Source organism: Triturus cristatus, chromosome 6, assembly GCF_964204655.1.
Source record: "Triturus cristatus chromosome 6, aTriCri1.1, whole genome shotgun sequence".
Lineage (NCBI taxonomy): Eukaryota > Metazoa > Chordata > Amphibia > Caudata > Salamandridae > Triturus > Triturus cristatus.
Window position 1 is genome coordinate 938,582,173 of NC_140589.1, and position 12,188 is coordinate 938,594,360.

The 12,188-nt window shown below is 42.1% G+C and overlaps 1 protein-coding gene across 6 annotated transcripts in view; it reads left to right on the forward strand.

Moving 5' to 3' along the window:
- Nucleotides 1-12,188, forward strand: part of STXBP5 (syntaxin binding protein 5) — a 1,306,577-nt gene that overhangs the window by 699,675 nt on the left and 594,714 nt on the right. For all 6 annotated transcript variants that reach the window (XM_085611623.1, XM_085611620.1, XM_085611619.1 and 3 more), the window contains exons 12-13: nucleotides 3,522-3,669; nucleotides 3,774-3,841. In XM_085611623.1, coding sequence (XP_085467749.1) covers nucleotides 3,522-3,669; nucleotides 3,774-3,841 — 216 coding nt within the window. The remainder of the gene's footprint in view (nucleotides 1-3,521; nucleotides 3,670-3,773; nucleotides 3,842-12,188) is intronic.

Below are 12,188 nucleotides of genomic sequence, written 5' to 3' on the forward strand. Positions count from 1 at the left end.
AGGAGAATCGTGGTCGACAAGAAATCTAGGAAGACTGCGACATCCATGTTGATAGGAGCTTCATACGATGTTCCTGCAGTGCCTTTGGGTGAAGTTTATGACAGGAGTCACAATCATCAGCGTCATGGTGCTCCCCCAAGCCCTACATACAAATATTTGCCGTCCACAGGACCCACAAGGCTTGAACTCCGAGGACATGAGAGAAGTTTAAAGGCGCACTGTTCCGTTAGACAAAAACGTTGAAGTAGGCCAAAAAATGGCCTGAGGAACTGCTACCGGATCCATGTTAAAAGAGGGAAATAGAAGAAAAGGACATCAGCACGTCTGGAGGGGTATATATGGACTTCAACAATGTCACATCCGCTGGTCAAATTCACTACTGAGTCGCATGACGCCCTCTATCAATGCGCAAAGGTACTACTAAAACAAATTCTGAATCCAGTCTGTTGCCTGGTGAAAATTCAAAGGTAAGGAATCTGCAACTAGGTCCTGTCTCTACCAAATAAGGTGATACCGAAGGTAAGTACGTTGTTCATCAACTGACAAAGCAAGGGGCTCAAATATGGAAAAAAGTATTGTCCTTTATCATGGCTTGTCAGACTACTTTGTTCAATTAGTTCAACTTGAGTATTTGTGGATGCGTTCGGATTAATCAAAAAAATCCAATTATAGTTAAAATTCACCTGAGCAGACAATCCAACAGGAAATGCAATAATTGAACTTCAAAGCTAGCTAAAAGTAAATTTTATGTTCAGTGAGTAATCCTATTACTGATTTCACGAAACACCACATAAAAATTGTGATGTGACGAGAACAAACAATAATTGAAAAATTGTGTAGAAACAAAAATATCCTAATAAAGAAGGTAACTTAGGTGTAGCTGTTGTAGTTAAGAATAAGTTGGATTATCACAAAAGAGCTTTGAGACCTATAAAAGCTGCTTATACATATTGTCACTGGGCAACAATTTAGCACCTGCATATACTAACAAATGTATTTACATGTTTGAAAACCGACTAGTAAAAGAACATTTGAGATAAAATTATAACAGTACAATGTTCAGGTGAAGTGTTTGCCCCTTAGGAGGGTGGGCACAAAGAAGTCTTGGTTGAATAATTCAAATACATGTATCTCACTAAACTTTTGACATTGACAGTTGGCAATACAAAGTTAACTGTCTTGATGCTGTGATCAACATAACTAGTGGAATGTTTGTCGCAGATTTGTATGTGAAAATGTCAGACAACAATGTATTATCTAGTAAAGACAGTGTATTTAGGGTTTTGCACAATGTGGATTAAATTCAGACAAAGAAGGAACTGTGAGGAACTGTATAAAGAAATAACTGAGATGAGAACAATTTGAAGAGGGAGGCTCTAGAGTGTGGACAAAAAAAAATAATGAGGGGAATCATATGATACTTAGAATTATTTAGAAAATAGTTAAGAGTCCATCATAAAATTCAGGATACAATAAGTAAAGATGAAGTTTTTAAAATGTAAAGATAAATGGATGGTAATATATACAGATAAAAGCAATGTTAAAGAAATTCTGAATGAGGCAAAAGAAATTAAAAATACATTTTTTACAGAGCACATTGAAGAAACCAAGAATAATAATGTTTCTTCATTTGGGCTGCTACCCATGTGGCAGTATAATACAAGGTACAGAAATGCTATTCTTAATGAGTTAAGTTAAAATGTAGATTTCTCATAATGGAAAATGTGATTACAAAACTTGGTGTCCTTGTAAATTCTTAGTGTGGTCAGATACATGAAGGGAAAAAGTAACAGAAATTAATAACTTTAATTAGGGAGCATAAGTCAAGCATTTCAATGGCAGACATACTTTCAAATGTGTCCAGTTGTTTCAAAGCTCAATATTACATTTCTCAATATAGGACCTAATTCACATAGATTTTGCTGCAACATATTTCTGTAGTATGTCACTTCTAGGCATACGCCAGTCTTTGTGAATTGTACTCATAATTTTTAAATACGTGAGTTGGTATTAAAGCCCCCTAGTGTTAAGAACTTTGGTAAGCTTTTTACTGAGAAGGGAATGCTAGTGGAAGAAACATTTAAATTCAGACCTTGATTGAACTAAATGACAAAGGTTATTTAAGCTGCTTTCAATTTTTCTTTGAAAAAACAGGACGCACATAAGGACACATTTGGAAATACAACAGTGAGTTCCTAAATGGCAACTCTGTATATCGGAGCCTAGGTAGCAGTTCATAAAGTAATAGATTTAAATTGAGATACTGGGAGAAAAAAGTTATTTTTAATCAGAACAATTACCAAGTGAAATGACTTTGTAGTTAGGTGAAACAATGTGAATCACTCCAGGACAAGAAAAGTGAAGTGAAAACAATAGCAAAACTATTTCCTCTTATGCAACACAGATTTGAAGTAGGTGAAAGGATTAAATTCAAAGAAAGATAGTGGAGGGTAAGGCACTCTACTGATAAACCACAGTGAAATTGCAACTTGAATTGAACGCTTTCCCATTTAAGCCCACTGCCTGCCATACCTTATCAACTGGAATCACATATGGAAAGTGGGTCTCTCTGTTGCCACTGACTGTGCAAATATATACATAAAAATAAATGTACTGGTCAGGTCAGAGACTTGATCACAGCAAGGTAAATTCAGAACAAAAAAACTATCTTGATATTTAACAAAAACAAAAAGATGTGTTGAAAACGAAATGAGAGGCTTAAGATAATGCCGAGCAAGATAAATGTTTTATACTTTGTAGTGAGCATCTTGAAACAAATATGAAAGAAGACATCATGAGGAACTGTGGCTATTAAAGTCAGAAAAAGAGTAACTGAAGAAGTAGAATTTCTGTGAGGAACAAATGGCACTGTCAAACGTGAGCTGTTTGTGTAAGCCACTTGTATCCATGTCATGGGCTATGAACTTTGGACATTTTAAAAGGATACCATGCTTGGAGTACTGGCATCACCAACATGTTATCCTTTCTCCTCTCCTGTATGCTGTTTATCTTCTCTCACCACATCATTCAAATAAATGCATCTAAAAAAATGCCCTCAGCACCCATTTGCATAACCCTTAAGTTCATAAAACTTAACAGAAAGTGCAAGTTTCATATACTCAAATCCAGACTGTTTTAATGTGTATCATACACATTTGTGCAATCTTAAGTGTTTATAATTTCTGGGTAAAAAAAAGCATAACCAAAAGTCTGTGCATGTTTAAAGCTTGTAATAATTTTGCTTGATACTGTGGTTTTTGCACATTGGATCAGAAAAATTGTATTTCCTTATTTGTTTGTTATTAATAACATAATTTTTTCAAATTGATACTACTCGTATCAGAATACATTTTTCATGGATATACTCATTTGATTACCTGCTTATTTAGCGCCGCTCACCAGTGGCCACTGATATGCATAAATAAATGTGATGTTGGCGTTATAAATAATATTCATTAGATCATGTGGTTTGATTTTACGTGATTTTTACTAGCTAAGCATTGATTTTCCTTTTTTTGCAGGTATCCCATATTTGAGAACCCTTACCCCTTGAGTATTCATGAATCTCCTGTTACATGTTGTGAGTATTTTGCTGATTGCCCTGTGGACCTTATACCTGCACTTTATTCCGTTGGGGCTAGGCAAAAACGTCAAGGTTACAGTAAAAAGGTAATGACTGATAAGTACATTCTGTTTTTTTTTTTTTTAAACAAAATGATGTTTGCTGAAACTGGTTCTGTATTGCTGCGTTTACTCTGTATTTTCCCTTTCAGGAATGGCCAATCAGTGGAGGTAATTGGGGTTTGGGAACTCAGAGCTATCCTGAAATAATAATTACTGGGTAGGTTGTCATCTGTACATTAATTATATTTTTGTATTTGTATGTATGCTGTTTGTCTTGTTTGATATTTTGAACAGTGGATATGTACAAGACTGAACTAGAATCAATATTGCATGCATATCACAACCACACCAATAAGTGTACTTATTTTTCATTTTATCAGATTATCATTAATTACCTGCTTATTTTTAAAGACTGTTGTATAAAATTACCCTATAGACATGTTTGATTTTTAAAATCTTATGAGGCTTTTCAGCACATGAATGGGGAAATATGTATTTAGACCAATCATACAGCATTGCTGTGTGCTGGCGTTTCATCGCATAATGAGAACAGGAGTCATTACATTTCAGTTTTTATGTCTGGAGTTGTTACATTGCATCGCAGGTTTTCATACCCTTTACTTCAGGAGTCTTTTACATGGCAGATAATTCAATACATTTAAGTTTAAATAGGTATATATATATTTATGTGCTTGTGTGTGTAAATATATATATATATATATTCACTGAAAAAAACAAGGGCTATGTGGATGTTTTAGTTGGGTATAAATTTAGCATGCACGATACCATAGAAATTCGGAAGTTATATTTACCTGAGCTAACTATAAATTACACCCCCGCACTGCATTGCTTATGACCTCTCAAATTACATCACTCATGAAATGGTCAGTGACCTCACTGATTTATTTATTTTTTTGACCAATTTTGATTGATTTTGTGGTGGTACATACAAGATACATGCAGACATATTCAGGATTACTTGAAACAGCATAATGGTACAGTTCCCCTATGGGTCATGGACAGTTGTGACGATGTGGAAAGTTCGACAGGAGTTCTTGGTTCTAAAGTATATATGATCAAATCAACATTGATAACAAATAAGGTCAATATAGCCACTGATACATTTTGGAGCGTACAAAAAAGGAAATGGAAGACAGGGTATACACATGCTAACTCTTGATATAGTCCCCACCCTTCATGTGCCTGTAGGTGCCCACTGGAGGAACGCTAAGTACAGTGGACGAGAGCTGAGCGGGCGTAGGGGCATGATGGTGACTAAGGTCTTTTGCCACATGGACTGAAAAGGCAGTTGGCTTTACTGGTATTTAGTGATATGTGCGGCGCTAGAGTACTTCCCTGGACTGATACCCCTCAGTCAGGAATATTCTCCTTAGAGGTCTCCATATTGTGTAGAAGCAAATTCCAATCTGATGCTATGGGAACCCTGCGCATTCCTCTGACCTCTTCCCGTCGGTCAGCCACAGATTCAGCCTTGCCCAATTTGAGCATTGCTGAGTACCAGTGTTTTAAGTTGGGCGGTGCAGGGCTTTCCAGTGCATAGCTATGGATCAATATGAACAGAGCCAGATCGAGAAATTTATTAGTAGCGTCATCAGCCTTCTTGTGCCTAAACAAACCGAGAACCCCACTGTCCATGGTGTAGAGGTCTGCACAACTTGTGATTGTAGATAGTGCTTCTGTATACTCCTGCCATAGTGTCACTGCACTCGGGCAGTACCAGAACATTTGGGCCATGTTGGCGTTCGGCACGCTGCATCTAGGGCAGTGCGAGTAGGAGCCATAGATTTTATGCAGCCGTGCAGGAGTGTTCTTTGAAAGATATTATTTTGGATGTATTGGAATTTAGCAATACAGGATAGTTTACGGGGAAATTGTAACACCATGTCCCATTCCTTCTGAGTTTGTACTCAGCCCAAGTCCTGCTCCCATTTCTATCTTGTGGGCAGTAAGCTGTCCTGTTGAGTATACACCAATGACCGGGTAAGAAGTTGATAGCTTCTGCCAATAGTGTGAAGTGTATGTTTCAAGGGATTTGCTGGTGGTTCTGTGTCTGTTATCTGCCAGAGGCGTATTTCGGACAGTAGCCTATTATATGCCAGGAAATGGCAGCTGGCAGGTCACAATCGTTTTGGAGCTGTACAAATGGGATGAGTGCACCATTTTAGAACAACGTTAATCTATACATCTAATGTTATTTTGAAATCTTACACGCGTATGTAAGTGTGAGACACTAGTAAGAGGATTCCTTATGCTAACACAGGAATTAAAGTACAAGCATTATCTATTGGTGGCACTGAGAGATACAGATATGTTACATAGCCTCATGAAAATAGTGTTTGCATCCATGTTTAGCTTTATAATCTGAATGATCCCCCCCACCCCCTCAACAGGATTTCTCCCCCTTTCATGATACTTAACCATTTTGGAATAGGGCGCCTAGTGTATCCACACCGGGTTTTTCCCAGGTTGCTAATACCGCCCTCCCTACTAAGTCGCTGATGGGTCATAGGGAGCTGATACATATCTGCGACGTATACATTGTCAGAGGAGGCATCATGTGTAGGCTTCTGAGGAAACTGCCATGTGCCTCTTGTAAGATAGAATAAGACCCATGGGGCACTCTACCCTGGGGAAGGAAAGTTTTGCGCATCAAATGCAGTGCTCAGTGTCATATGGGCATCCCCAGTTCCTCCAGCAGGCGACCTTCCAATTAACGGGTAGTTGACTGCAGCTTTGCCACCAAATGATAATGTTTGAAATTGGGGGCACCAATTTCCATTTGTTCACCAGTAGCTATACTTTAGACTGTGCAACACAGCACCTGCTCTTGTTCTAGAGAAAGCCCCCAAGTATGCCATGTAGAGCGCGGAAAGTGCTACATGGTACGTGCACTGGGAGAGTATGGAAAAAATATTCGAGTTACAGGAGCATCACCATTTTACCCAATGATATTCCGCCCTGGCAGGTGAGGGGAAGTGTGCTCCAAAAAGTCAATTGAGGTCAGAGGGAGGTGATAACTGTGGTGAGGTTACCGTCAGTTAGGTCATGTGTGGTGTGGTGTATCCGAATACCCAAGTAACATGAAGTATGTGGTTCTCACTTGAGTAAATGCTCATCCACAGTGAAATGTTGAGGTGGGCAATTGGGGCTGAGTGGAAACGGGCAAGTCTGGGACCAGTTATCCCCCAGGCCCGATGCCACTCGGAATTCCGCCAATATGTCACTGATCTCTGCTATACCACTTCGTATGTCTCTGATGTAAATGAGTATATCATCTGCATGCACACTGAGCCTTGGTGTGGGGGCAGTACTACAAGCGCCAGGCAGCCCAGCACTAACTCCTGCATCGTTTTCGCGCCGAGGCGCATATTAGGAGAGCGGGGCTCCCGCAGCGCAGGACACGCCTGGACGCATGCCTGAGAAAAGACGGGCCAGGAGCGGGCCCGTCTTCGCCTGTCACTGTCCGGAACAGGCCAAGCTGGGCCTACTCTCTTTGATTTTTCCTCAAGGAACTGTAAATTTTTCTCTATTCTGTTTGGTGACCTCTCCAGACATGGGCATACGTAAAGCTTGGGGACGCGGCCAAACTGAGACCAGTTCAAAGAAACCACACAAACCAACAAAGAGCAAACCTGCGCTTCCTTCAATCAGCACTAACCCATTTGCCGATATTGACTCAATAATAGAGGAGGTGGAGACCCTTCTTAACGCTGAAGCTCCAAAGGGGAAGCTTAAAGGAAAAGATAAAACGCTACAAGTCCCTGATATATTTAAGAAAAATAAGCTAGCACCTACCCCTTCTGTTGATGCTGGTACTAAAGATCTGAGTACCCCAACGTCAGATAAACCTGGGATCGTTGAATCCACTTCGTCCCAGCCTTGTGAAATACCAACCACTGTAACAAGCAATCCAGCTTCATACCCTTTATCGCCTGAAATTAGCATTATTCTTAACATACTGTGCCAAAATCGCTTCGCTCCATTGAGACGACTGATGGAAATAACAAGTTGCTCATTTATAAAGGGTCATCACGACCTACCATTTCTACCCTACCCAATAGAGTCTCCTACTGTGAAACAGAGGAGGAAAATCTTTTACAGGCCTTAAATATTAAGCTGAACCGTCTTAGCAACATGCTTCTCTCTTTATCTGACCAGTTTAACAGCTTACAAAGCAGTTCCCGCTGTTGTGAGCATGTCTGCACCCGTAAGCCACTAGGAAATCATTTGAAGAACTTCTAGGGCTCGGGACCTAAATATCTGGCATAGGCATGACTCTGAGAATAGGCCCTTTGGTGAAATTTTGAATTGTGAAACTGCCCTCTCCAAGGGGGCAATCAACAGGAAATAAGGCTAAAAGCATTGCCTCCTATTGACGGGACATCAAGTAGCCATATTGCGTATTGTTCTAATTTGATCAAACAGGCTAATGCTATGCCTACTGCTGTCTCCAACCTAAATGCGATAGACTGACTGAGTGTGCATGTCCCTTTGGGCTAGTATCCTCCTGTCTACAATATACTCTTTAGAACTAATAGAGATTATACTAATGCTGTGTTTTGTGGTAATCAAAACTCTAAAGAGTTACTATAAACACTTATATATACATCCCGCATCACAGAAACCCCTCCGGAACTTTCTTCATATTTGGAGGCAACAACAATGGTATGGCTGGCTGACGGTCAGCGGTATTTCCTTTGCGAGCCCCTCACACTAGGCGAGATGAAGGAACCCATCAACGCACTTGACGGTTTCCAAGTCATCCGGATTTGATGGCCTCATTGGCACCTTCTACAAAGCCTTTTAGGAACAACTAGCACTGCAGCTTTTGACACTGTATATTGACGCTCTATCCACTCGTTTGCTACCACCCACTCTACAAGAAGCAGTGCTTACTCTTCTTTTAAAACCTGGTAAAGACCCCACTCTCTGCGCCTCTTAGAGGCTCCTCAATCTCAATAATACAATATTAGCCAAGGCTCTGGCAACTAGGTCGGCCCTTCTAATTGAGCAGCTTATCTCACCAGTACAATCCGGTTTTGTACCGTACAGATCGACCTCACTCAATCCCCACACAATATTTGCGGTTCTTCACAGGATATCTACAACCGTTCCCGCAGCAGTGGCCCTTTTAAATGCTCAGAAGGCATTCATTTATCTCGAATGGCCGGTCTTGAGGAAGCTCAGGATACCCCCTCCCTTTCTGTCCATGATTATGTTGCTATACTTTGAGCCACTGGCTTGTATACGATTAATGGATCTGTAACCAAACCTTTCCCTGTTGCCAGAAGAACGAGGCAGGGCTGCCCACTATCCCCCCTACTTTTCATTATCACAATGGACCCTTTAGTGTGCCACATGCAGGCCAGACACCTTCATCGAGGGCTCCAACTCGAGCGGGGACCCTTGCTTCTTTGATTATACGCTGACAATATCCTTCTCTTTATAAGGCACCCTGCTGACAACCTCTCCCCCCTGGCGTTTTGGCAATCTCTCTGTCTTGCAGATTAACTGGGCCAAATCTGACCTCTTTCCACTCACAGATGCCATTCAACCGGTCTCGACCGGACACCCTCTCAAGTGGACTTAGGGACATACCAGATATCTTGGCATTCAGCTACACAGGGACAAGCTCCAAATATTGCAATTAAATGATAGGCCCACAATGGCGAACCTAGAAATGCAAGTCGAGAGGTGTATTAAACTGCCACTTTCAATGGCTGGCCGGGTGGCTATCATTAGAATAATTGTGCTCTCCCAGTTTCTATACCTCTTCCTCAGTATTCCAATACAGTTTCTGAACTCCCTTTTTTCAAACCCTGCCCAGTCATCTCCTTCGTTTGATTTGGGCAGGTGGCTGACACCGCGTACTTTGGGACACTCTGATATTACCATACGAGTGTGGTGGCCTGGGAGGGCCTGACCTCCAGCTATATTACTTGGCTGCTCAATGCCAATATACACAATATACACATAGATGGTACCATCCGGATGCATGCATCCCCTACCTAAAGCCAGAACTGTACCAGCTGCGGGGCTGTCCACACTTAGCTCTGCTACCTAAGGGTATACCCCTAGACACTGCTGACCTTATGACAGTATCAACGACCTGCTGGGCCTGGCAAACATTGCACTATAAGCTGGGAAGTGGCCCCCTCTACTCCCAAGCTCTCCTGCTGAAAAACAATTTATAGCTCCCACTTACCGGCGAACCACTCATACAGCGCACATTACTTCATTACAACATCAATACCATAGGAGATCTTTTCCCCTTCGGCCATGTATTACAAATTGCTGACGCCTCCCGATTTCACAATATACCATACATGCATCGCTTTATATTCCATATACTTCATGCCACCCTGTGATCCCAACTGCCTAGCGACCACCTCGCTCCCTAAGTGTTCCCACCATTATTGCTTGTAATATCTGACACAGATGGCGCCCACCTGACATCAAGTCTATACCGCACATGTCTGGTGTGGAAACCGGACACTACTATCAGAGTGAGGGAAGCATGGGCGTGGGACCTTGGCACTACCCTACCAGACAACATGTGGTCTTACTGCTGCGCACAAAGACAGAAAATATTGCTCAATCACAGGCATAAATTACAAGTTTCTACACCGGGATATTGCAAAGTTTGATACCAATAGACCAAACTGTTGTCCCAAATGCCAGGTCTCCGCTGCGGACTTTGCACATCTCACATGGACATGTCCCACCATTTCCGTATACTGGATCTCCATATACTCACATATCAAAAAAATGCTACACTACAACCAGACCCAGCGGTGACACTTATGGGCCACACATCCGACCTTCCCCAATCAGTGTGCAGACTTGCCTCAATGGCCTTTCTATTAGCGAAGCGTGAGATCGCAGTTAATTGGGGCAATGCGCTACCTCCCTCCTCCTACTTCGTGGCTCAAGCACATGTCACACTGTGACAGCGTCCGTGTGGATTATGCACTCACAAATTACATCACTCATGACATGATCAGTGACATTACTAATGACATCACTGATAACATCTCAGATAACATCATCCACCGAACCACTCACACATACACTCACGCAACCACTCACACACCCACTCACTGATCCATAGAGCCACTGACACACCCACTCACTCATCCCTACAGCCACTCACTTCCCATACACCTACTCACACAGCCACTCACTCACCCATACAGTCACTCACGCAGCCACTCACTCACCCATCCAGCTAATCACACACCCACTTACTCACTCATACAGGTACTCATACACCCAGTCACTCATCTATGCCACCTCTCAACAGAGCCACTCACCCACCCATACAACCATTCAGATTCCCACTCACACAACCACTCAGATTTCCACTCACACAATCATTCAGATTCCCACTCACTTCCACTCAGACTCCCACTCACACAACCATACAAGCACTCACACAGCCAATCAGTTAACCAAACACTCATTCAAACAGCCACTCAGTCACCCATACAGCCACTCACACATCCACTTAGTCACCGATACAGCCACTCACATATCTACTCACGCACCAATACAGACACTCATACACCCACTCACTCATCCATACAGTCACTCACACAGCCACTCACACAGCCACTCGCTTACCCATACAGCCACTCACACACCCACCCTCTCACCGATACAGCCAATCACACAGCCACACCCATACAGTTACTTACACACCCACGTATTCACCCATTAATGTACTCACACATCTACTTATCCACCCAGCCACTCACACACCTATACAGCCATTCAGACATCCTTCCACTCACATAATATATGTGAGAAATAGTATCACTCAGTAGTAGTACTCAAAGTGTAGTAATATAACTTTTGTAGTACCTTAGTGTATATGTTTAACACCCATAAACATTTACAAAACACAGTCACTGGATTATGTCATCAGTGATGTCATTTGAGATGTCACCAGTGATGTCACTGACCATGTCATGAGTGCTTTAATATGTGAGGGCATAAGCAGTGCATTGCGGGGGCGTAAATTATAGTCCGCTCAGGAGAATGTAACTTCTGAATTTCACTGGTTTTCTACAAGTGAAATGTGAGCCTAACTATAACGTCCCTGTAACCTTTGTTTTTTTCAGTGAATTTCTTAGGTCTTTTAAATTCTTTTTCCTAACTATTACATCCCTGTAACCATTGTTTTTTCAGTGAATTTCTAGGGTTTTTATAACATTATGTAAGATACCCATCTCGGTGCACGGCGGTTGGACGCAGGGCCTGGCATGGCATTGTGCTTCCCCCGTCCAAGCTTGCTGCTCTTGCCCCCACTCCTCTTTGCCATCCATTGTCTAAGTCCATGCCCCTGCTTCCTCATTACTGCCCTGTGTGGCCGTTGTTCTACCACTGCCATTCCCACCTGCCCTGAGCAGTTAGCTTACTGCCCCATCAACCACCTCCCTACCCTTTGATGTTCGAGTCCATGCACTTGCCCCCTCCCTCCTGCCCTGCATTGTCCGATTTGCTGCCACTGTCCTCCATTTAGCTTGATGTCCCTGCCCACT